This window comes from Dama dama, chromosome 22, assembly GCF_033118175.1.
Source record: "Dama dama isolate Ldn47 chromosome 22, ASM3311817v1, whole genome shotgun sequence".
Classification (NCBI taxonomy): Eukaryota; Metazoa; Chordata; class Mammalia; order Artiodactyla; family Cervidae; genus Dama; species Dama dama.
In genome coordinates, this window is record NC_083702.1 from 13,562,292 (window position 1) to 13,587,876 (window position 25,585).

The 25,585-nt window shown below is 58.9% G+C and overlaps 2 protein-coding genes across 6 annotated transcripts in view; one reads left to right on the top strand and one right to left on the bottom strand.

Annotated features, from left to right (window-relative positions):
* TSPAN9 (tetraspanin 9) overlaps window positions 1–16,776 on the top strand; it is a 187,817-nt gene extending 171,041 nt beyond the window's left edge. For all 3 annotated transcript variants that reach the window (XM_061124706.1, XM_061124705.1, XM_061124704.1), the window contains 6 exons: window positions 8,424–8,615; window positions 8,928–9,002; window positions 10,806–10,907; window positions 11,530–11,661; window positions 11,979–12,062; window positions 13,473–16,776. In XM_061124706.1, coding sequence (XP_060980689.1) covers window positions 8,424–8,615; window positions 8,928–9,002; window positions 10,806–10,907; window positions 11,530–11,661; window positions 11,979–12,062; window positions 13,473–13,544 — 657 coding nt within the window. In that variant the 3' untranslated portion in view covers window positions 13,545–16,776. The remainder of the gene's footprint in view (window positions 1–8,423; window positions 8,616–8,927; window positions 9,003–10,805; window positions 10,908–11,529; window positions 11,662–11,978; window positions 12,063–13,472) is intronic.
* A 4,053-nt stretch (window positions 16,777–20,829) lies between these two features.
* The window catches only part of TSPAN11 (tetraspanin 11), a 65,703-nt gene continuing 60,947 nt past the window's right edge, over window positions 20,830–25,585 (bottom strand). For all 3 annotated transcript variants that reach the window (XM_061124709.1, XM_061124708.1, XM_061124707.1), the window contains one exon: window positions 20,830–24,289. In XM_061124709.1, the coding sequence (XP_060980692.1) occupies window positions 24,230–24,289 (60 nt within the window). In that variant the 3' untranslated portion in view covers window positions 20,830–24,229. The remainder of the gene's footprint in view (window positions 24,290–25,585) is intronic.

Below are 25,585 nucleotides of genomic sequence, written 5' to 3' on the forward strand. Positions count from 1 at the left end.
ATGCTGTCAGCGGTGCCTTTCTCCCCAGATGCATCAAATAAAACAGATGCAGGAGGGAAGGAATATGCTGGTGATGAGAAATCCTCTCTCTAGACTCCTCTGACAAGTATCCAGGTCCTTGGCACTCTTTCCTCCAACTTCCGGTGACCTTGGGAGCTCAGACAGTGCCTCACTGTCTGACAGGTCCAGGCTGTCTCCCCATAGCTCCTTCCCGGGTCCAGAACTCAGGCAGCCATGGTGCTTGGGGCTCCGTGCCCACCCACCCTGCCCTAGCTCTAGGCACCCCGCGTGCACTCACACTCTCCCGAGAGTGCTCCTGGGCGTGGTGGCCTGAGGCTGCCAGTTGTGTCCTGTTGGGTGCTGACAATTCTTGGAGTTGGGGTCACCCTCCCTCCACGCTCCCAGCGGTGCGGGGGCAGCCCTCTCACTGACTTGGGGAGCAGAAACCTCCCCCGGAGCCAGGACAGCTGTCTGTCTTCTCCTCCTGAGCCTGCTCTCTGCCATTTCAGCCCACTTCCTTGGCGTGTTCTGAGCAGGATGGAGAATAACTGTGTGCTCTCCCAAGGGGAGGGGGACCCCACGTCTGGGGCTCCATCCTTGGGGAGCGGGCTTGGGAACACTGGGTTGCAGTGCTCCCCGTGTGACCCTTCTCCCCTGCACCCATTCCCCCCCCACCCCACCCCTGCTTGAGTGGGAAGAAAGTGCGGATCTGCCGGTCTGGTGGCCTGGGTCAGTGTGGACGGACCGGTGGATGATCACACCCCCTTTGCAAGGCTGGTGGGGCTTTGTGTCACCCTCTGCTCTTTGGCATCTCGACCACACACCATTCTGTGGTCCTTCTGAACCTGATCCTCGGGCTCCATTCCCTCGGGCCCCCTTGGGGGCTCTGAGCTGGTCCCTACCTCCTTTTGTGTCTCCCCATTGACTGAGCAGGCCTGTGGTCAGTCTGAGAAGATGGAAAGATGCTGGCACCTGAGAAGGTTGATTTGGGCCCTGCTGTCAGATTTGAGGAGCCCAGATGGCCTGGGAATGGGGGTGGAGGTGGAGGTGGGGGAGGGAGCCCTGGTGCCCTTCAGGCCTTTCTCCCAAATGGAGGGACAGTTTGGAAGAACCGAGTTGTAAGGGGGCTGTGTTGAAAGAGTGCATGGCAGACACCCTCCACCTCCCAGGTTTAGTCCTTGCCTCTCGCTCCCTGGGCATCAGCTATCCTGGGATCTGGGCCTGTTCTCAGCACCCCTGCCCTGGCCTTTGAAGCCCGGAGACAGCCACAGGACTGGTCATCACCCTGGGGTCCCACAGATTCCTGGTTGGAGTGAGCCCAGTACACTGAGGTCAGGCCAGGAAGTCCAGACAGGTGGGCAGCACTTCAGCAAACAGCCCCTCCTTGTCCCCGTCAGGATCAGAGGACACCAGCCGGGGGCCAGGGCTCTGGTGCCGGGGCGTTTACCCACATCCGGAGCCCTAACCCCCTGGACGGAGGAAGTGCTGTCTTCACGTCTCCCCCAGCTCAGCTCTTTCATCCCCAGCATTTTTTGGGGGGTGGGCTGTGGTGGGTCTTCAGTGTTGCATGTGGGCTTTCTCTAGTTGTAGTGAGAAGGACTACTCTTCGTTGCAGTGTGCAGGCTTCTCATTGCAGTGGCTTCTCATTACAGATCATGGGCTCTAGAGTGCTGGCTCAGAGGTTGTGGAGCACAGGCTTAGTTACCCCACTGCATGTGGAATCTTCCCAGACCAGGGATTGAACCTGTGTCTCCTGCATTAGGAGGTGGATTCTTAACCACTGGACCACCAGGGAAGCCCCCCTGCCCCCAGCGCTTTTCAGAGCCTTACAGGGCAAGGGGTATTGTAGCAGGACCGACAAGGTGTGCCAGGGGATTGGATTGGGGGCTCCCACATTCCAAACGTCCTTGCAAAGTTCTCTGGAGAGAAGGGGGCTCAGGAAACTTTTAATTTAAGAACTTTATTAACCTCAGAGATGCACAGCTCCCAAATACAACAACCCCGAAATTTGGCTGTGTCTAAATGCCCCTAGAACCATCTTAGATAGAAAATAACCTCATTTTCCAATAATCAGCATGTAACTGGGTTTGAGATATGCAAATGCCTTATGTCCTGTTTATTTGGAGGAAAATTTGGCTTAGAAATATGGGTGTGATCTCCCTGTCACCTCTGCCAGCTGGTGCCACTGGGGGTTGTGAAGTTGTGAAGAAATCGGGGGCTTTGAGACAAAGTGTGCGGTCCAAAAAAGAACGGCCATGGAATCACACTGATTGAATCATGCACAAGCTCAGTGTGAACCACACCTGTGCTGCGGTGGCCAGCTCAGCCAGAGCCAGTGCAGGCTGGATCACTAGAGGTACGGAGCTCAGAGTGCAGGAGGGGAGGGTGGGGTCTTGCTCTCTGTGCCGACCCCTCCAGCGCTGGAACCTAACTTTCTGTAATGGATGGTGACTCAGAGGTGAGGGCCCTAAGAGCCTTTTTATGGGCCGAGAGAAGGCTGGGAAAGGATGTTGTTAGATACGGGACTTAGACAACTTCAAGTCCTGCCGCACTTGAGCTTGGTGGACTCCCTGGGCAAAACTAGGACTGAAACATGTTAGTCGTGGGGAAGCGGATTCCTGAGTTAATAAGCAAGAATTCTTGACCAATTAGAGTTGTGCTAAAAAGAATGGAGTGTGTTATTAGCTGGTGACCCTGCGGCACTCAGACGGAAGCTTGACCCCTAGGGCTGCGGACAGGCACGGAGGAGCCCTCTCGGTGGGGGGGCCACCCCATCCGTGCCCTCATCCTCTTGTCTACTGGGTGACTTGGGGGCTTTGTCCCTTCCTTACGGAATTGGAAGCACTATCCATTGGCCCTGCCTCCCTTTGTGGCCGTGACAGTGAATGAGCTGCAGAGCCCCCAGAGGCAAGGATGGCTGCAGCCCCAAGCAGCCCCCCTTCCCGGTCCCGATGCTGCCTCTTCTCTTCATGGTGAAGTTCCTGTCAGTCGGCTTCTCCCAGGGTTGGGCAGGATTGTTACCAGCCAGCACGTTGGCTGTGAAATTAAAATCGTTTCTGTTTGCTCTCTTAGTCTCCACATCCACTAATTTATTAAATGTCGTTAAACGTCCCACTGGGCCCTGGCTTGTAAAGAGCATGGGGACATGCTGAGGCTAAGGGTTTGAGGGCTTCCTTCAAAGCAAAGAGGGTGTGGGGGCCCCTGCAGAGCCACAGAGGCCACGGGGATGAAGGTAGTCAGAGGGTGTGTGGATCTCTGAGAGCCAGGCAGGAAGAGTAGGCGACTTACACAGGCAAAGGGTGGGCTTCAGGTGAGCTGGGGGGAACCTGGTGCCAGGTGGGGAAGGAAGTGCATGGTGGGGGCTTCTTTTTTAGGTGGGTTTGTGTGTCTGTGTCAGGCCTTGTTCCCAAGCCCTCCCAACCCTCCATCCATCCATCCACCCACCCACCCATCTGTCCATCCGCCCATCCGTCATCCATCCATCCACCCACCCATCTGTCCATCCATCCATCCATCCATCCATCTATCCATCCAACCATACTTACATACATCCACACATGTATCTATTTATCCATCCATCTATATATATATACACATGCATACATCTATTCATACGTCCATCCATCCACCCATCGACCCATCCATTCATCTATTCATCCATCCATCTATCCATCCACACATGTATCTATTCATCCATCCATCCGTCCATCTATACATACATACATACATGCATATGTCTATTCATCCATCCATCCATCCATCTATTCATTCATCCATCCATCTATCCATCCATACATACATCTATTCATCCATCCATCCACCTATTCATCCATCCCTCCCTCCATCCATCCATCTATCCACCCATCCACTCATTCATGGAATGAATGTTTCTGTAGTATCCAGGCATGTTCTGGGCCCCATGATGGGAGTGAAATGGCTGAGCTGTGAACCTGGCCTGGAGGTGCTGGTGTTTTCCTGGGGGTGGGCAGCACATCTACACAGAGGGCTGGGCAGGGGTGTTCAGCCCTGGTGCAAAAGGCCACCCCAGGGAAGGCTGTCCCGCATGCAGGGGAAATGGTGGCCACTGTAGGGGACACAGGCAGTGGCTGTCCCTGGGCTCTAAGCAAGTTGCGGGCATGGCGCTCAGGGAGGTTGGTTCAGGGGAGGTTATGGCTTCACTCCCAGAGAACTGGGTTGCTACGTGAAAAATACATTAGGACATGTGGCGGAAACATATATTAAAACTACAAATCAATGTGGTTTCAACTGAAGACGGGAAAATGCCATGGGGGTATTGGCTAATTACAGTAGACTTGATCAATGAGGCCGTAGCCTGCTGGTCTCAGTCTGCCTGCTGTGCATCTGTCTGATGGGCCCAGGGTGATGAGGAAGATGCTGGCTCTGATGGGTGGCCTGGAGGAGGCAGATCCGTGGGCCCTGCCAAGGGGAGGCACTGCTCTATGCTGAAGTCACCAGCAAATACAAGGGTTTGCCCACAGCTGGAAGTGGGTTCATTTGGAGCTCCAGTGGAAAATACTTGGAAGTGCCCTTGGTTGGGGGTGGGGCAAGAGGCAGGGAGGCTTGGTGGTCAGGGTGGCCCCTAGATGCCTGCCAGGCTCGGCTGGTATAGTGAGGTGCCTGGTGTCTTTGGGTTGGGAGGTTGGCTGGGTCCTGGTTTCCGAGTCACCCTGCCTTCTCCCAGAGGTTCTTCCAGCTGTGGGCTTGACTCTAGCTGGTGGGGGTCTGAGACAACACGTTGCTTTGGGGAGGAAATGTCCCCGAATGCCATCAGCAGTGGCTTTTAGGGGGCAGGGATGCGGGTGTGGGTTTGAGGGGAAGATGCAGGACTTGGGTCCCAGCTACTGGCAGCTTGGGGTGGGGGCTGCCCTGCTGTTGGCAGCAGGCCTACCTGAGTCTTACCTGGGGCAAGGTGATCTAGGGAAGGAAGTGAAAAGGAAGCAGAGGTGGGAGTCGGGGAGCAGCTCCCCCTCCCAGGCAGGCTCTGGGGAGCTGGCACGGCATGTCAGAGGCTGGAAGCGTGAAGTCAGAGATGATGACCAGCGCCTAGAGGTTTTGAGCTTTTGAGGTTTCTTTCCCACATGGGGGCCCTTCCCTTAGGAGGGACTTGGGGATCCCCCTGGGGCCCACTCAGTATCAGTGGGGTGGGGGGAGCTGGAGTGTCATCCCTTGGTACCTTGGATGCTGGCGTTTCTTACATCAAATGTACTGCCTAGTACCCTGAGGACCTTCCCAGGCCTGGGGCTGGTGGGGGCGGTTGGGGGCGGGGGGCATCTCCAGCACAGAGTGTCTGGTAGCTCTGGGGGTCCCAAAGCCTACCTCCTTACCAGTAGTGAGCTGCCAGCTGTGAGGTCTCCTGTTATTCATTCCAGGGTCTGGCTTGTAGAGCCTTAAATCTTGAGCGTGGAGAGCATGAATTTCCATGGGGTGATTAATGAAAGAAAAATTGAGTCGGCAGCACAGAAAGTGACCGGGTTGAAGAGAGTCAGTGACAAGTTGGATGGTCTCCGTGCCTCCCTGCCAATCCGGAGCTCTGACCCGGCTGGGGGGCGCCACCTGCTGGTTGCGGGGGTGGTGGCACCCAGCCCCCGGCTGAGCCGAGTGGACGCGCCCTGTAAAGTGGGGGTTCTGGGCCCGGTGTGCCCACGCCTTGGAGCCTCGGAGCCTTGGCCGTGTCCCTCTGGGCTGCTGCGGGGCATGGGGCCAGGGTGGCTCTCCACGGCGCGGGGACCCAGCAGCTGCTCTGGTCACCCAGCTCCATCACTGAGGGGGGGCTGTCTCTGGTTTAGGGGTGCTTCCCAAGTGGCTCAGCGGGTAAAGAATCCATCTGCAGTGCAGGAGACACAGGAAAAGCAGGTTCAACCCCTGGGTCGGGAAAATCCCCTGGAGGAGGGCAGGGCAACCCACTCCAGTATTCTTGCCTGGAGAATCCTCATGGACAGAGGAGCCTGGAGGGCTACAGTCCGTGGGGTCGCAACGAGTCGGACACGACTGAGCAGAAGCACATGGGTTTAGTGATGGTGGGAAAAGCCCCACTTCCTTTGTTGTGCCCCGTCTGGACCACCTTCCTGTCTCCCCATTTATCAAAATCCTGCTCATTCGTCAAAGCCCAGCAAGCCCTTCCGGCTGCTTCTTGACTTGGAGCATCTCTCCGCACTCCTGCCCAGCGCCCTGCCCCGTCACCTGGTCACTGCAGTGGCCTGACTGCTCGCCTGCCCCCTTTGCCCTCCGATGGCCTGTTCTCCGCACAACAGCCAGAGTGACATACTGAAATCCCAGATCACGTCCCTGACCTGCTCCCGGCTCGCCATCTCACCAAGAACAGACGCTGTGAGGTCCCGCCCACTGGTCCCCACCATTGTCACCTCGCTCCCCCGTCCCCTGCACGCAGCTGGCCAGGCTCACCCCCAGCCAGGGCTTTTCACCTGCTGTCTCCTCTGGAACTTCCTTCCCCATTATTCATGTGGTTCACTTCTCCTCTTCTGGTGCCTAGCCGCTCAGTCGTGTCTGACTCCTTTGAGACCCTACAGACTGTAGCTGGCCAGGCTCTGCTGTCCATGGGATTCTCCAGGCAAGAATGCTGGAGTGGGTTGCCATGCCCTCCTCCAGGGGATCTTCCCAACCCAGGGATCGGTCTCCCGTCTCCTGCGTCTCCTACACTGGCAGATGATTTCTTTATCATTGGGAAGCCCCTCCTCTTGTGGGCCCCTCCTCAAATGACACTCTTCGAGAGACCTTCCCTGACCCCCCCACCCCCCACCCCTGTTACTTTCTGACTCTTTCTCATCCTGACTTCTTTTTCTTCACCGCATCTGGACTTTTGTCTTCTGTTTGCTTCTGTGACGTCTGCGTCCCCCACTTCCCCAGGGTGTCTCCCTGGGCTCAGGGCAGGGCCTGGCTCTCCTGAGCGGCGGCGCCATTCCGGTTTGTGGAACAGATGAGAGAGGAAGTGTGTCTCCTCCAGGAGCCTCTGGCCCTGCCCGGCTTCCCGCTCTCTGCCTGCACGTGGCTGCCCAGCCTTTGCTCCACATGTTTGCTCCCTGGAGGCTTGGGTTCTGAGCGTCGCAGCCTGGCACCCGGCTCATGAAATGTCACCCAGAGGCCAGCGCCTGGCCCTGTCACCCTCTCCACAGGGCTTCTTTCTTTTAAATTCTCACAGTGGTCCCGAAGAGGCGGTCAGCGTCTCATTCTCTACCTGCCCCGTCCACATGTCTGCGGGGCTGCCCCTCCACCTGGCATCTGAGCTCTGGGCCCCTCACCTGTTCCCCGAGCATACAGTCTGGGAAGCTGTGCTTCCCTGGCTCCCATCTAGTCCCAGGGAAGGCAGCTCCCTAACACCAGCACCACTGTGCTAACAACTCTGCTCTTGTTTAATCGCTCAGTCGTGTCCGACTCTGCAACCCTTGTAGAAGCCTCTGTAGCCCTCCAGGCTCCTCTGTCCATGGGTTTCTCCAGCTAAGAATACTGGAGAGGGTTGCCATGCCCTCCTGCAGGGGATCTTTCCAACCCAGGGATAGAACCCGCATCTCCTGTGTCTCCTGCTTTGGCAGGTGGGTTCTTTATGCCAGAGCCACCAGGGAAGCCTGTGGCTGTAGGTCCTCAGTAAATACCTGTTGACTGATTAACTCAGGCTCCGCGGGGGTGGAGGAGGGAGGGTCAGTTTATGGAGCGGAAGACAGGCCGCTGTGGAAACTGCATCTTTGTGGGCATCATAGCCCCAGGGGAGCCGTGCAGCAGAGTGGGCTCCGGTTGGGTGCGGCTGCCAGCTCCCTGGGGGTGTGTGGGGAGTGGTGGGCCCTGCCCCGCACGCCAGCCAGCCCCTCAGCCAGGCCAGGGAGCTCCTTCCTATTTCCATCTCTGTGGAATTTGTTCTTCCCGCTCCTGAGGACCATGGGCAAGTGCCCCTTCCCGTCAGGGCAGCCGGACACAGTCGCGGCAGAGTCTGGCTCTGAGGAACTGGGTTCTGAGGCTCTCTCCCAAAGCCTGCACTTGCTTCCGTGGCCACCGTGGCCCCACGCCATCCCCTCTCCTTCCTGAGCTCCAGGCCCTCCTCTGCCCAGTGGGACACCCGCAGCGCTGCGTGTGCAGCTGGGACCTTCGTGTTTGTCACGTGATCTCCCTGCCCTGTTTAATCTGTCTGCATTGAAGTGACCCTACAGGGGTCATGAAGCTGGTCTCATACCATTTGCCAGATGAGGAGACTGAGACATGGAGAGACTGGGGGCTTTGTGCAGGTCACACCCCCCAGTGTCGTTCGGGCCCATGGTACCCACTCTGAGTCCCACGGTTGGGGCCGAGGATGGGGTGGGAGGGGGTGGGGGGGCAGGGATGGTGGGGGCGGGACAGGCGGTCTTCCGAGCCCCATGGAGATGGATTCGGGCTAACAGGCTTTCCTTTCTCTGCAGCTGTGTGGCTGTGGGCTGCTTGGAGTGGGCATTTGGCTGTCCGTGTCGCAAGGCAACTTTGCCACCTTCTCCCCCAGCTTCCCCTCTCTGTCAGCAGCCAACCTGGTCATCGCCATAGGCACCATTGTCATGGTGACGGGGTTCCTCGGCTGCCTGGGGGCCATCAAGGAGAACAGGTGCCTCCTGCTCAGTGTAAGTTGGACCCCTGCCCCCCCCCAGCCCCCCCAGTCCCCCCACCCCCTTAGTGCCCCAGCCCCCCAGCCCTCTGAACACTGGGGCCACTGGGTGTCCAGCCTGAGTGCCTAGAATGACCACGCCCCTCTTCCTCCTGATTGGCTACCCCTGGCCTGGGTGCCCCTCCCACTCCTTGATTGGCTGTCAGGCTTCATATCCCTCCCCTGCCAACATGGGATCCCTACCTGGGAAGCCTGCCCCCTGCCAGCCTATTTGCACCTTGTCCCCCGCTCACGACCACGTGCCCATGCCTGCACCTTCTCGTTCCAGTTCTTCATCGTCCTGTTGATCATCCTCCTGGCAGAGCTGATCTTAATTATCCTCTTCTTTGTCTACATGGACAAGGTAAGACTTCCAGGAGGGGAGGGAGTGTGTGGAGTATCATTGCCCGAGGGGTTGGGTCAGGGAATCTGGAGTAAAAAAAAGCACTGACAGGTTGTATGTCTGAGGAGAGGAGGGCTTTTGGTGGGGGCAGCAGGGGGCTCATCCGCTTGTGTTGTCTGAGGAAGTGTGTGCGGGGTGTGTTGCTCAGTCGTGTCTGACGCTTTGAGACCCCATGGACTGTAACGTGCCGGGCTCCTCTGTCCATGGGATTTCCCAGGCAAGACCACTGGAGTGGGTTGCTATTTGCTACTCCAGGGGATCTTCCTGACTCAGGGATTAACTTGCATGTCTTAGGATGTAGACCCTCTAGTCACCCAGGGATGCCCTAACCCTAGCCCTAACTGGGGAGCATCACTGAGCTCCCTGTCACTGGGAGCATTCAAGCATAGCTGTGCTGACCACTTGGAGAAGGGTCAAGTTCTCCAAGAACTTGAGAAGCCCCAAATTCTTGAAGTTCTCCAATTTATTGAAGTTCCTCTCCAAGAAAAACTTTTCTACGAACTTGAAGTTCTTCTCCAAGAACTTGAAAAGTTCATATTTTAGGCCGGAAACCCTGTGCCCCAAGTTCCTGGGCTGAAATATGGAAAAGTTCGTATCCTTTTCCGGAGGCCTTTGGGGACAGGGAGCTGATCTCATGGGCTTCCCTGATAGCTCAGTTGGTAAAGAATCCGCCTGCAATGCAGGAGACCCCAGTTCGATTCCTGGGTCAGGAAGATCCGTTGGAGAAGGGATAGGCTACGCACTCCAGTATTCTTGTCCTTTCCTTGTGGCTCAGCTGGTAAAGAATCCGCCTGCAAAGTGGGAGACCTGGGCTCGATCCCTGGGTTGGGAAGATCCCCTGGAGAAAGAAAGGCTACCCACTCCAGTATTCTGGCCTAGAGAATGGACTATACAGTCCATACAGTCTATGGACTGTATAGTCCACGGGATCACTAAGAGTTGGACACGACTGAGTGAAAATGACTTTCACTCACTCACTTCAGCTGATCGCAGGCTGCACTGAGGATTCAGGAGCTTAAGAGGGACTAACCTCTGTCCAGGCTGGAGAGTTCCCCACCCAACTGGGGAACTTCCTCTGGGACCACCAAGAATGACTGGCCAAGTGTGCAGACTTAGCACTCAGGGGCTCTTCTGGTTCATGGTATCCAGAACCATATAACCATCTGCCCCTTGGGTCCTGAAGGAGTCTCCCAGGCCACACCGAGAGGGAGAGTCACTATTAGGGTTAGAAGCAGTGATTCCTTTGCATCTGTAAAAAAGGAGCCACTGATAATATTGAGAGATGGCTGCGGGCTGGCCCTGTTCTTGGTCTTCATGGGAATGATTCCTTTAATTCTCACAACCGTCTCCGAGGTGGATGTTATGTGCCAGTGTTACAGAGAAGGCAGAGGTGGGAGAGGGTAAGCGACTTGCTAGCGAGGGGTGGCCCCACACCCCGGACGGTGGCTCTGCGCCCTGCAGTTCCCAGGTTGTGTTCCTGCAGGGCCAGCGTGGGGCGTGGGCCAGGGGGCAGCGTGGCCTGTGAGGGAGCGTGTCCTGGGAGCACGGGAGCTGTGGGGACGCTTGTGCTGTCTCCGCCTCTGAGGGTCCCTGCTCCCTCCTGAAACACTCGGCTCTCACGGGGGTCACCTCTGGCCCCCAGCAGGCCTCCCCCATGAGTTGGCGGGGCCAGCACTCGTGGCTGACCTGGGTGACCTGGGGAGAGGGGCGGCCTCCTGGTCACCCACACCCCGACCCCAGCCTGAGTCTGCCCTTGCCCGACAGGTGAACGAGAATGCCAAGAAGGACTTGAAGGAGGGCCTGCTACTCTACAACTCGGAGAACAACGTGGGGCTGAAGAACGCCTGGAACATCATCCAGGCAGAGGTGAGGGCTGGGGGCAGGGGCAGGTGTGGGTGGAAGGCGGGGCCTGGGCCTCGAACGCCACCCCCCAGCCCTGGCTGGGTCACTGGCTCTCTGGGTCAGACATGGCGCTCTGGCCGGCAGCTGCAGCGGGGCGGCTGGGTGGGCAGTGGGCTGTGCGGGGGCCTGGATGTGGCCAGCAGCCATCCGAGGGGCTGGGAGCTGGGAATCAAGACCGGCAGTCAGGGGGGCTGCTTTTCCATCCCATCCTTTCTGAAGCCTCAGCACGAATGACAGTATTTTAGCAACAAGTCTACCTCCCTGCTTGTGACTCAGGAAACCCTGTTCTAAGAGGAAACGTGTCCGTGTAGCTCCATGTGGAGCCTGGGGAGGGGCTGCCATCACGAAGCCAAGAGCTGGGGACAGACAAGCAGAGGGCTGAGTGCTCTGCCCAGCGCCCAGCACCCCACTCAGAGAGCAGGTGGCCGTCCTCCAGGAAGGAGATATCATTCTGTCCCCTGGGCCTGGCTGGGGCCCAGAGAAGGGACAAGCAAGCTGGCCTCTGGGTGCTAGCTCCCATGGGGCCGGGGGGGCAGGGAAAGGACCGAGCTGGACCCGTCTAATGCACCCCCACCCCTCCCCACAGATGCACTGCTGTGGTGTCACCGACTACAGGGACTGGTTCTCGGTGCTGGGGGAGAACACCGTCCCCGACCGCTGCTGCATGGAGAACTCCCAGGGCTGCGGACAAAACAACACCACCCCCGTGTGGAAGACGGTGAGGCTGGGCACCCCAGGGGCCCCTGGGTGGACAGTCTGGGCGGGGGCGGGGGTGGCCCAGGACACCAAGGAGGTGGCTTAACGTGGGATGGGTGAGGGCACGCAGGCCTGAAGCCGAAAGGCAGTGGCAAGTGAGCGTCTGGGCCCACGTCTCAGAGGGTCAGATTTGGGTAGGAGTGGGCTCTGGGGCTGTGCAGTGGGGCCTTGTGGATGGAACCGGGGTGGGGGCGGGGTCCAAAGGGAAGTGAGGTGGGGGCTTGGCAGGAGGGCCCGCGGTTCACCCCAGCACCTGAAGCTGTGGTCCTCACTCCCCAGGGCTGCTACGAGAAGGTCAAACAGTGGTTTGCTGACAATAAGCACGTGCTCGGCACGGTGGGGATGTGCCTTCTAATCACACAGGTAAGGGGGCCGTCCTGCCAGCGGGGTGGAGGGGACAGCCTGAGGGAGACCCCTCCCCGCAGGGCCTGCGCCCCCCACCCAGGGCCTGCCCGAGCCTCCTCACGTCCCCCTGAGCCGTGGACCTGTGCTGGCCTTGCAGGAAGGGCTGGCTGGGACAGGCCTGTCCCCCCCAGGCACGGGGACCTTTATTACCTTGTGAGTCAACCGCATGGCATCAGTGTGAGCAAGGCCCAGGGGCGGCCTCCTCGGGGTCCGTCCCGCCCCAGCACCTGTGTGAGTGCGTCACGTTGCCCACGGCTTCATTCCTGTGCCTTTGTTTCCACATCTGTGTAGTGGGCTCGATCACGGGTCACTTCTTAGCACTATGTGGGTTTGATACCTGGCATGTTGGGCTGGGAGGGCACTCAGGAAGGGCCAGCAGCCCTTGGTCTGCGTTTTGTGGGTGGTTGTGCTGCACGGCCCAGCATGGGCGACAGAGAAGGATGCCAAGGAGACCCTCAGCTCCTTCTTGGACGAGGAGGCTGACGTGGTGGGAACAGGAGACCCCCCCATCTTTCTGGGCCCAGGAGCACTGGGGGCTCCCTCCTCGCCCAGTTGTGTGTAACTCCTACCCCTGGGGAGCCCCAGTCCCTGACCGGTGGGTCCACAGAGAGATGGACGTCCTGCTCGACGTCTCTTTTCTTCCCTAAGTCCTGGGGCCTGTGGTTTGGACTGAGTCTGCTGGTCAAAGAGCCTTCGAGCTTGGCGGATGAGCCACTGTGCCCACTCGGGGCTCTGACGGGAGACAGGCCGGTGGGAGAAGGTTGTGTGGTTCCGACTGGGGCTCGGGTCAGGGTGGCCTGCAGCAAGGCCCGGAGCAGGACGCTGGGGCTGGGCTGGGTTCAGCCCCCGGTCTCCAGGGTCACTGCAGACCTCGAGTGTGAGAGCCACGGAGGCAGTGAGTGTCCCCGGACGGTGGGTCCGTGGTGTGTGCTGCTGCCCGAGGGGCGGGCAGGCTGCCCTCCTGCTCCTCCAGTGCGTCAGGACCCAGGGGGTGCGGGGACACAGATGGCCATCAACATCCTCCCAAGGCAGCAGCCGTGAGCCCCGGGACTCTGCGGGAGCCATCGGCGGGCTCCCAGAGTTCCTGCCACCTCCCCATCGACTCCCCAGCTCCTCAGCCCCCTGCCGTTTAGGTTCAGGCCCCTGTCCTCACCATGATCTGAAACAGCAGGTTTCTTGGCCTCGCAGCTGGGTGACATCCAGCCTGGACAGTCCGAGGGGCCGAGCTCCCCACGTGTGGCCCGCCTCAGCTCTGCTTCGCCCTCACGTGCCCGCCCCATGGTGTCTGCCTAATGGGAGGGGTTCCCCTGCGGGTGCTGGGTGCCCCCTGGTCCCCCGTCTAAGGCCCCTTGGCCCCATGTCTTTCAGATTCTGGGCATGGCCTTCTCCATGACCCTCTTCCAGCACATCCACCGGACTGGGAAAAAGTACGACGCCTGAGCGGCTGGCGGAGCGCCCCGGCCCCGCGGACACTGTGTGAGGGAAGAGGCCTTCAGCTTTATGTCGCCTGCACCTCCAGACTGCTGACCCCTGCATCCCTGCCCTGGCCTGCCTTCCCGGCCACCTGCCGAAGCCTTGTCGGTGGGCAGAGGCCGGGGGTGGGGGAGGAAACGCAGAGACCTTGGGGGTGCTGGGGCGCCCAGATTCCTGTGTATTTGCCAAAGAAGACAGGGCGGGCGGGTGGGGGCATGCTCCAGGAGCCCCCAGCACTGACGCGTTTCTGCCCTGTCTTTTTCCTCAGCTGACACTTTGTTCCCCGCATGGCATGGGGTGGGGGTGGGGGCGCTCAGGGCTGCCTTCTGGTGGAGAGACTGCCCAGGAGCGGCCCTGGTGGCCCCCAGCCACCCAGAGAGGGGGGGCGCACTGGCAGGGGCCGGCTGACCGTCTCCATGCCGGGCTGTGGGAGCGTCTCACCCAGGCATTTTATACCTTACAGTGTAACTTTTTTTTATTTTATTTTACTCTGATTATGATTATTCAGGAATACTATCTCTCAGATAAGTTTAGGGTTAGCTTTCTGATTTATAACTTTGTACTGCGTTGATTTCTGTAATGGTTTGGTTTTCTTTCTGCGGGTGGGGGACGGGAAGGGACAGGGCACGTCCGTTTGTCTGGTTTCTATCAGGACAGACCACTGGGCACACTCAGGAGGCTGCGGCCAGGATGCACTGAGGGAGGGGGAAGCCTGGGGGAAGGCGGCAGGGGAGACGGGGGTGGGGGCAGGAGGCATAGGATGGAAGCGAGACAGAGGGCAGGGGGTCTTCTGGGAACTGGGGGTGCTTTGCCAGGAATGAGGTAGAGCAGGCATGGGTCCTTATGCGTCTCTGATGAGCAGTTCTTTTTCCTTCTTCCTCCCGCCCACCCTCTGCGGGCTGGGAGGCTCCCTTTCCACCCCTTGCGGGGGATTCCCGCGACAGGTTCTGCAAACCCGTTATTTCACAGACATTCCTGCTAGAAACTCTCGGACAAATACCTCTCTAGTTCAGATGCTGCTCACTCTCTCACATTGCTTCTGGAAGGGGAAGCAGTCCTTCCATGGAGCTGCTCAGACGTGACAGAGGACCTGTGACCTCCAGAGGGGAGGGAGGGGGGAGCCGTGATGGTCCGGCTGGAGTCACTGCCAGGAGGGAGGGAGGGAGAGGTGGATATCCACCCGGCTCCCAGGACCCTCAGCTCCTTGCTTGGGGTTCACTGATGCGGCAGTGGCTGGCGATCATGTCCTCTGCGACCCCAAGGGAAAGCACAGAAAACTCGAGGAAACCCAGAGGGATCTTGTTACAGTGGCCCCAGGACAAAGCAACCTGAGTCAGGGCCTGGAGATGAACAGCTGGGGGGCGTCCGACCACAGCCAGGTGCCCCCACCAGGGCTCACGCTGGTCTAAGCAAGTTGTACAGTTGAAACATAAGTTAAGAATCTATAGGGCTGAGCTTGGAAAGGTTCCTCACCAGCTAACACTTACCCAGATGGGGCCTCACCTGGGCGCTGCCTTTGTCCTGCACCGTTTGGCTGGGTGCCCCGGCCGCCCCATCTTCTCCCCAGCCTGTGTGTCCAAGAGCTGACACCCAGCCAGCACCCCCTTCTCCCCTTAAGCACAAGACGGTTGGGACCAGCAGTGTGGAACTTCTGTGTGCTCAGGGGTCGTGCTTCTGGGTGTGGGGAGCGGAGAAAAGGGTGGTCTCAGTGAGCTGGGTGGAGTAGAGACCATCTCCCGAGATAGGAGTGGGGGTGCCTGTGGGCAAGCTTGTGGGCAGGGTTTGGGTTGAGGACAGGCCAGTGCAACATGCGACTGGCCCTCCCCATGCTCTGGGCCCGAATTCTTGGAAAGGAGCTTCAGTGGGTCCCCTGGGAACCCAGGTCTGCAGAGCCCGGAATAGATGTGCACCCTGCCCCCTCGAGGCACCCTCAGCAAACAAGCATTTGAGTGGCGCATTGGGACTGCTGCATAATGAGTTTGTGTTGAGGGGGGGTTGTTTATGCCTATCAATGCAATTTTAAAGTTTTGTTAAAATCAACAGCAAAAGCCTAGTTCCTTGGGGGTGTATGGGTCTCCCTGGAATCTCATGTTTCTGGAGCTTTGGGGGTGCCCTCCGGCCCTGGGGCCCTTGCCTATCTCCCTCCTCCTGCCAGCCACCCCACCTCGTCCATCTGTCTGCAGAGCCTCGTCCACAGTTCCCCAAACCGCCTTCTTGCCTGACCCTGTGCTTGGCTGATCGGTCATTTGGCTGCGTCCGCACAGGGCGGCAGACTCCATGTACCGGGGGAGAGCCCTTCTGCGACCCTTCTTCCGTCGTGCAGAGCAGTTCCCCTGTGGCACAGAGGCAGGCACGCTGCCTGCTGTCAGTGATGGGGCTCAGCATCCTCTCGGTGTCTCCCGACTCCGGGCTCACGCCAAGCTACCTGAGTCAGTCCCCTCCCTGGCAGCTCCCTCCCCAGGCCAGAGTCAGTTCCAGGGGGTCTGATGCAGGCAGGTTAGAGTGGACTCCGAAGGCCAAGGTTCTGCAGCCTTTAGGGGCATGCCTGCCTCCACCCGGCCTTTCTCTGCAGCCAGGTGGGTGCAGGGCAGGTGGGCGAGCAGGGCTGAGCACCGCCCCTAGGGGCAGCAGCTGGTGCGACCCCCCCCACCCCCCAGCTCCCCCCGGCCAGTTTGGGCCTCTCACTCTGGCAAGGCTGCTGACCACCCCCCGCCCCCCGTGAGACCCTCAAGCAGGTGTTCTGGTTTGACTTGGACCAGCTGGCCATCCCTCCTTGCTCTGGTGGCCAAAGCGTGGTCCAGGTGGATGGAAAGGAGGTCGCCGCCTTTCCGGCCCCTGCCCACCGCTGGGTGGAGGTGCTAACAGCAGGGACCTGGCCGGACAGAGCGGGGAGGTGCCCTGCAGGGCCGGCCTCTGGTGTTCCCGTCCTCCCATCCTCCCCTTCGCCGCCATGAGGCCGGGTCCAGGGTGCATCCCCGCATCCCTCCTGACCGGGGCCCCCGTCGAGGGCGAGGCCGGGGCTCCTGTCCGCACCCCATCCCCCGGGGCGACACGGCCGGGCGGTGTCCCACAGGCTGGTTTCAGTGCACTTTCCTGCTTGCGATGCCGCATCTGTACGCTTCCTTCATCCTGGTCCTGGCTGTGGAACGCCATGTTTTTAGCATGTTTTTAAATAAAAACTGGTAACGTGTCAAAAGCACACGCAGGCTGTCTCTGTGGTGTTCTTGAGTCCCCGCAGCCGTGACGGTGGCCTCTCCCACGAGGCGATTGGTGTGCCCTCTGGCCTTGTCCACACTGAGCCCAGGGCAGGGGGCTCTCCTACCCTCCTTGGGCCCCGGCTACAGATCTGCAGGTGGGTGGCCTGCCTCTCTGGGGACCAAGCAGTCCTCATGCCGGCCCCCCGCCCTGGCCTGGTCAGCGGATGCAGGCTCCGTCGGGGCCCAGTTTAAGTGGTCTGAGCTGGCCGCGTGAGAGGCCAGCTCCCAGCCGTGTCCGTCCCCTGCCACAGAGGGCTCGTCCTGTGGGCTGGCTTCGTACGTGTGTGTAGGAGGGGTCCGGGAACAAGTCATCCATGGCCCCTGTGGGGTGGGGCTGTCAGTGTTAGGTACCTGTGATGTTCCTAGGGTTCTTGTGGGCCTGATGTCTTGTCCCAGGACTGAGGGAACCTCACAGTGTGACCTGGCCTGGGACACACCCATCAGCGTGAGATGCTTGTCGGTGGTGGGGAGGGGGGCCTTGGAACCTCGAGAGCCCTGATCCGCTGGCTGCAGTGGGATGCTCCCCGGCTCCCCGGCTGGGGCTCTGGTTTGTGGTTTTCCTCTGCCGTCATCGTCCTGGTGACAAGGCGCAGAAGGCAGGTTGATGGGCTGGGCAGGAAGGAAGGGTGGGTGCAGCTCAGGGTCTCCTCGAATCCCTCCTCGGGGGGAGGCCAGGCTGGCACGACTTGTCCTGATCACCCACCTTGGGGCCCCTTCCCATGACTGCCATGTTCCAAAGCCCCTGAAGCTTTGCCAAGGATTGGGGGGTCTGAGGTGACCCCCTCAAAGGTCCAGATGGAGTGGGGGCCCCTGAGAGCCTCCCCAAGGATGGTTACCAGAAGGCCTTAGGGCTGAGGGGCCTGTGACCCCGAGTCATCCACTAAGGACCAACCAAGTCATAGGAGCGTGGTGGGGCTGATCCCCCTTCCCATCCCGCTCTCACTCCTGCCCCCAGCCTGTGGACGCCCCAAGAGGATGCCCACCCAGCCCCTGTGCTATCTGCTCCTGGGAACAGAGTGTAGCCAGCCGGCTCCGTGGGCCCCGGAGCATCCTGGCTGCACCATAAGTGCTGGGCACCTGTCAACTGAGCTAAGTAACGTGAGTGGATTGTGCCCTCGTCGGGCAGGGACCACAGCCTGTGAGCTGGTGGGAGAGCTTGAACCCTGCTCTTGAAGAGGAGAGGGAGCCCCTGAGAGGTTTGAAGCCTGGTGTGATAAGCGCCAGCCCGCTGGCTGCAGCGTGACAACCAAGGGAGCTATACCAGCGGGATGCAGGGAAAGTGAGAGGGACCCACGGCAGGACTGACAGGCCGTGGTGATGGACCAGATTCTGACCTTCCTGCTGTCCCTCCCGGCCATTGTGAGTGCCTCTCCCAACAGGAGAGGGCTCCTGGAACCCAACGGAGGCTTCATGGGTCTCATGTGCAGGGGATGGGGCAGGCGGGGAGGAGAGGGCTGCAGGCTGTAACTGAATCTCTCGTTTGGTTGATGCTGATTCACAGCTCCTGAAATGCTTTTGTGTGCTCTACAGATCCCACCTGACCACAACTGTTTTATCGGCTGTCACTGAGCCTGAGCTTTCAGCCTTAGGGAGGCACCACCTCTGGGTGGTCTGGTTGGAAAGAGCTCTAGTTGTGTGGCCAGAGCTTGGGTTTGGCTCCCACTCTGCACGTGGCTGGTGTCCATGTGAGCACTGGGTTCTCACTGAACATGTCTTGGTTTCGTCATCTGCAAAATGAAGATACTACTATTTTGCAGAATTAAATCCTCAGGATTTAACTCATGAGGATTAAATAAGAGTGTGCATGTACTGTTTATAATAGCCAGGACATGGAAGCAACCTAGATGCCCATCAGCAGATGAATGGATAAGGAAGCTGTGGTACATATACACCATGGAATATTACTCAGCCATTAAAAAGAATTCATTTGAACCAGTCCTAATGAGATGGATGAAGCTGGAGCCCATTATACAGAGTGAAGTAAGCCAGAAAGATAAAGAACATTACAGCATACTAACACATATATATGGAATTTAGAAAGGTGATAACGATAACCCTATATGCAAAACAGAAAAAGAGACACAGAAATACAGAACAGACTTTTGAACTTTGTGGGAGAATGTGAGGGTGGGATATTTCAAAAGAACAGCATGTATACTATCTATGGTGAAACAGATCACCAGCCCAGGTGGGATGCGTGAGACAAGTGCTCCGGCCTGGTGCACTGGGAAGACCCAGAGGAATCGGGTGGAGAGGGAGGTGGGAGGGGGGATCGGGATTGGGAATACATGTAAATCCATGGCTGATTCATATCAATGTATGACAAAACCCACTGGAAAAAAAAATAATAATAATAAAAATAAAAAAAAATAAAAAAAAAAAAAAAAAAAAAGATTTCGTATATAAGCAAAAAAAAAAAAAAAAAGAGTGTGCATGTAAAGACATCTAGCTTGTTCCCGGACCAGAGTAGGCACTTGGGCAAGAAACTGGCCAAGTCTGGGACCTCAGGAGTTCCCAGACAAGAGGTGGAACTCCAAGGAAGAGCATCCCCCGGCTGAAAACTGGGGGCGCAAGAGCGTGATCTGGAGGGGGAGCTGGGGTGTGGAGGGGGGAGAGAGCTCCGGAGGAGACCCGTGGACATGGACATGAGTGGTCCCTCTCCCTCCCCGAGCCTGCACTGCTCTGCAGGCCCAGTAGCAGCATTCAATAATCCACGGAAGTCAGACGGAAGTCAGATTAAGGGGATGTCATTTTGGACACCAGAATATCGGCTTTGCACGTGGTCCGTCTTACAGCGTCCGGCAAAGACCAGGAGGCTATTGATTTAGCCGTCTTGTTTCTGCTGATGTAATGACAAGCTGTGGTGGGCTAATGCGTCTCCTCAAACTAACAAAAAGAACGAGTCCACGGGCGTGCCTGGGCCAGGCTGTCTGGCTGCCTCCAGGCAATAATACTGGAGTGGGTTGCCATTTCCTGCTCCAGGGCATCTTCCGAACCCAGGGATCGAACCTGTGTCTCCTGCATCGCAGGCAGGTTCTTACTGTCTGAGCCAGCAGGGGAGTGCCCCTGGATGCCGAGCAGAGTGGGGACAGTATGGCCAAGCCACGCTGTGCTCTGCGGGTCTGCTGGTGGAGTCTTCTGCTGCCAGAGACGTTTCTTCCAGTGGCTGGTGAGTTCAGGGTCCAGCCTTGCCCAGCGTCCAGAGCAGGGCTGATCCGACACGTGGAAAGGCGGAGCCATCCCATAGGTCAGCGATGTCAAGAAGCTCCTTGCCTTTTGCCTCCCTCCCCCCACCCCACTGGATTCCTGCAGCCCCAGTGTTGTCTCAGTAGATGCCCACTCTCTGTCAGAGACCCCGGATCCTCAGAGGACTCAGCTTTCTTGCTTACTGGTTGGCAGTTCAGGAGCAGCATGTGAAATTAGACCCCTGATCGCTGACCTGTAATCCCTAACCTCCAATTAGGGGTTTGGAGATACTTACCATGACATTTACAAAGTCTGCTGGAAACTGTCCCCTTCTCTAGAAGCAGTGCCCAGCCAGTGGGAACAGGAGCCCTCTTGTCTCTGGCTGGCCTGGCTGTCGACAAAGTGCAGAGACATGGACGGTGTGGACTTTGCTGATGGACAGGGCCGGGCTCACACTTTACTGACCATCCTCTTCAACCCTGGACTCCCTCCCCTCCTCACTGTGGCCTCACCTTTCTGCTCAGTCATCGCTGGACGCAGGAGGAAAGGGGAGGCAGGGCTTCCTGTACCACCACCCACAGCCTGTCCATCCTCAAGCCAGGGGAGGGAGGGAACAGGGTCCAGCCCGAGGCAGCCCTCTGCTGCCACCTTTACCCAGAGCTAAGGACACTGGTGGGCGGGCGGAGGTGAGCAGGGCCCTGACCAGTGTGGTGGGTGGGTTTCCTATCGGGACCTCTCCCCCCATCACTTCAGTACGCAGTGGGGCTTCTAACAAGCCAACAGCCGAGAAGGGACAGTGAAGACTGCCGCCCTGGATACCATTCCTTTATTGGCGTGCCCCCAGGACAGAGGCGGAGGCTAAGGAGGGGCGTGTTTACGCTGAGGCAATTCCTCTATGTGCAGACGTTTATGGCAACTTTTCTGTTTCCAGAACATCGTGATGACCCATATCCAAGGGCAGCTGGATCCAGGAGCCCTCCTGACACTGGGCTGCTGGGACTCTGAGCGGCACCTGCAGGGCTGTGTCTGGTGCAGGAGCAGGGCGGGGAGGACGCCCACAGGGGAGACTGTGAACAGAGCACAGGGCTGGGCGTGTGGAAACAGAAGATGGGGGGCGAGGATGGAGTGGGCCCTCCCAAGGCACACAGAGGTGGTGGGAAAACGGGGCTGGGACATCACTTGTCCCTTCCAGGGAGAGGACCCAGGCCCCTGGTCTTCCTGCCAAGGTCACGGACGGGCAGGTACACAGCGGGTCAGATGCTTTATCCCATGCTCCGGTGAATCCAGTGGGGTTTGGCCTGGCACCCGGGGGGCTTCTGAACCCCGGGGGCTCTGACACACACGGGAGGTGGCAGAGGCCTGTCTCGTGGCGTGTTCTAGGGCAGTTGCTGTCAAGGTGTGGCCCGGGGCCAGTAGCATCACTTGTTACCCGGTAGCTTGTTAGGATGCAGACGCTACTGAGGAGAAGCCCAGGGAGACCCAGCAATGGTTCAGAAGCTCTCAGGCTGATCCTGACCAATCCTGAGAACCCGGCTTAGACAACTCCATCACCGGCGTCCCCCGGGGGCACGGGCACCACCCAGGGGTGATACAAAGACAGGTGTCCTCCTTAGCCCGTGGAAACCCCCGTCCCCTTCTGTCCAGGCTTCAAGTGGCAAACCAGGCGGAGAACCTTTTCAAGGCTGACAGGGGGATGGGCGGTGATGGTAGTAATGGGTTCAGTTCACTTCCTCTACCCCAACCCCCCAAGATGAACCAGGAGGCAGAGTCCAAGCCGGAAACTGGCTGTGGGCGTGAAGGTCCCCGGGGTGTAGCATTCCGCCCCTCCTGGGTGCAGCGCTGGGAGCCCAGGGAGGTGGGGCAGCCTGGTCCAGGGTGAGGACCAGGGCTGCGTGGACTCCCGTGCCTGCTGTGTCCAGACCTCTGCACAAGCCTGGCTTTCTGGCCAGCCCCTGGTCACTGACGGATGACCTTTAAACATCATGTCCTACTCCCTCTCCAAGGAGCTCGGGATTGGGACACCTCCCAGCAGGGACCTGGGAGCGGCTGTCCTGGGCACAGACCGGCGTCCTTGCAGGAAGGGTGGGCCAGCCTCCCCATCCTAACCCTTTGCATGCTCCATGAGAAACTGCTGTTTCCTGGGCCTCGTTTCCTCTCACATTGTCTCATCTCCTGGGCTGCTGGCACCAGCAGGGAGGTCACAGTTTCAGAAAGCATGGGGCCGTTTTCTCCCTCTCTCTCTGCAACGTGGACCTCCACCCTCTGGGTGGGACCGTGCCCAGGGCAGAATCACAGTTCTCCTGCCCCAGCCAGGCCACCTCCGCCCATGGGGGTAGGGGCAGAAGAGTCAGGCTCTTCTGGGCTTCCGTCAGGACAAGATTGTGCAGGTGACACCTGCCCGTCACCCCTCCGCGAGCCCTGCTGACCTTGATAAAGCCAGCAGGGACCCCAGCAGGTGCATATGTGCAGCTGGCCAGCACTGCCCAGCCCACTGCCGCCTCCCTCGGGCCCCTCAGAGGGAAGAACGTGATCTCCCTTTCAGCCCTCACTTTGTAAGACATCAGCTGACATCTAGCCCTGCAGATAACTTGGGACTTAATGGTCATTTTTGGTTATCTGCACAAATCCAGGAAGTTGGATGCAGCAAAGATAATCACAGCACCAATTTTTGGGGGGCCTTGGGAATCTGGGGTTGCTAGAAAGCTGGTCTCCCTTTGAGTGAACCAGCATCAGTGACCCCAGGGCCCTTCCCGACAACCCAGAGAATCCCAGGGCAGGAGGCAACCGGTTGCAGGAGGCTGGTCTGCCCTCTGTGTGTGTGGGTCGCCCCTCTCTGGGAGTGTGCGGTTTGGGTACGGTGGGGGCTGTGATGGGGACAGCGCTGACCCACGAAGGGGAAAGAAAACACCTTCGCCTGGGATGGGCCCAGGTCAGCAAGAGACAGCAGAGGCCAGGTGTGCCCCTTCTGAACTTGACCTCGGCATCATGAGGGTGGGAAGTAGGAAGTGCGGGATCCAGGACCTGCGACCCGGGAGCTGGCGTGGGGGTCTCTGCCCACGTGGGACCCTCTGGGGGATCTTATGAGTTGATTCGTGTTCTCTGGAAAACTGCCAGCATCTGTGCTCTGTTTCCTGGGATTTCCTTTCTGTTCTCCGTCCACATTTTGGAAAGTCTTTTCTGAAAACTCCCTGCTTCAGAGATGCAAGAGAAAACCTAATGAAAGGACCATGTCCATTCTGGGAAGCAGAGCAGGGCCCCTGCAGGCCAAGTGCTGGGGGCCGGGGGGGCCAGGAGCACCAGCTCAGGAAAAGGAGTTTTGGGGCAGAGCACCCCTCGGCTCAGAGCTGCACCTTCTCGGTGGTTCCAGCTTCACAGGGTCTCTGGTTTGGTTTCATCAGGAAGGAGTTTACTCCCACCAACATGAAGGGCAGATGATAGCTTTAAAAACCTGGCTTTCTTTGAGCATCAGGCCAGAGAGGAAACCCCCTCAGGGCATATGGCTGGAGATGGGGGCTTGGGGTCATGGGCTCCCAGGGGACCCTCCTGGGGAGGGCCTGGAGGCAGGCACCTGCTCCCCACCCTGGTGGCTTCACCCCCTGCCCCCCACCCCGCCACTGCCCAACCCTGCCCTGCAGGAAGGAACCAGGCCATGGGAGACTTCTCTCCAGGTGAGATGGTGCAGGTGGGAAGGGAGTGGAAGAGGGGAGGGCAAAGGCTGGGGTCTTCTTGGGGCAGAGCCAACTGTAACTGCCTATTCGATGCATTTCTCAGCGAGCATATCCAGCAGGGCCGGGAGAGGGGTGCTCAGCACCCATTGGGGGATCACAGGCTCATGTGCAGGTGTCCCAATGGGGGCAAAGTCGCCAGCCCCCATTCAGGGTTCAGGAGTGGGGAGGAAAGCAGATTTCACCACAGCCCCCCGGGGTCCATAGGAGCCTAGGCCTGGTGAGGCTTGGGCTGTGCTCTCTTGCCCCGGGATTCCGGTGGTGAGCAGGCAGAAGTGGAGGGCGGGGGCCTAGGGTCCCTGGCCAGGTGGGGGCCGCAGGGGCCATGGTCGCAGGCACTGGGTGGGTCCGGAGGGGCTGGGCGCAGAGAAGGGGGAGTTGCTGGGAGCTTCCAGGCCAGCTGGTGCTGACCCCGCAGGCCTGGCCCGTGGGCTTTGGGCCCCTGAACTTGTGAGGGGCAGTCGGAGCAGGATGCAGTCGGCCATTAGTAAAAATGCAGTTGGAGCCTCCGGTGCAAGCTGCAGGTGAGTATCATGCCACAGATCTGCCGGGAGAGAGTGCAGGGACACACAGGAGTCAGAGCCCGCCAGCCTGCCGGCGGAGCTGGGTTTCCTACCCTGGGGAGCCCCCTGCGGACTCAATCAAGGGCAGATTCAGACCCAGGGGGCCTAGGGTGCGGCCTGCAAGCCTGCATTTCTAATAAGCTCCTAGGTGATGTGGGCAGGGGACCACTTTGAGAACCACTAGCCAAGAGAGGTATTTCTCAAGCTTGAATGTGCACGGGTTGCCCAGGGATGCTGTGGATTGCAGCCCTGTGGTCTGGGTGAGGGCCTGCACCTCTAAACAAGCCTCCCGTCCATGTTGCAGCTCCGCGGTCCCGGTTCTTCTCCAGAGAGGGCCTGATTCAATTAGACCCCGGGTAGTGACATCGTCACCCCTCATCACTGCTGAAGCAGCCTTTCTCCAGGAAGATCTGTCTACGTCTTGCTGCTCTCAGATTCTGGAGCAAGACCAGGGTGTGGAGTTGATTCTCCAGCTGACATGCAGGAAAAGAAACTGAGGCTCTGAGTGGAGGGCCCAGGACAGTCACCAGCTCATCCTATAAGCCGGCTCAGGACGAACCCTGGGCCAGGGGAGCCTGCCTGTTGGCCCCTCTGTCCTACCGACTAGCTGGCAGTGCTGGGCAGTCACCTTCCACGTCTCATTTACCGACCTCTAAATGCAGAGGACGAGGATCACTGTTCCCCGCCTCTCTCTTCATTGCCTCCTCTGCCCTCCCTCCCACTCAAGGATGCACTGAGGATGAGGAGGTGGAGATATGAAGACAGAGGAGGCCCAGGGCTGTGACGGTGACCCTGATAAAGATGATGCCACTGGCTCCTGGCTCCCTGCCCACAGGAGGGGGCGGTGGGAGGGCAGCCCGTGACCGTGCCGCGGACAGGGGTCCAGAGGGGTTCCCAAATAGGGGAAGCAGCGCCCCGTCTTCCCCAGACCTTCCCAGTGGCAGTGCTGACCTGATCTTTCTGGGATACTTCTGGACACACCTGAGGACAGGTGGACGAGGACGCCCCAGGACTGGCAGACACTAGTTTCTCTTCGAGAGGCTCAAGGAAGGCACAGAGGGTGAGCCCTTCGGTGTCCCCTTCCTCCTCCCAACTCTGTCCCCATGTGGGAGGTTCACCCCCTGGGAACACCACTTTCAGCTGTCAGACTTGGTGCTAAGAGCAGTGCTAATCCACCTGGGGGACTCAGTCTTGGGCTGAAAGGTGGCTTAGAGCTCATCTCATCTTTTGCTCTAAGCCGGTGGCTGTCACAGCCATTCTGCCCAAGTGTCATGCTC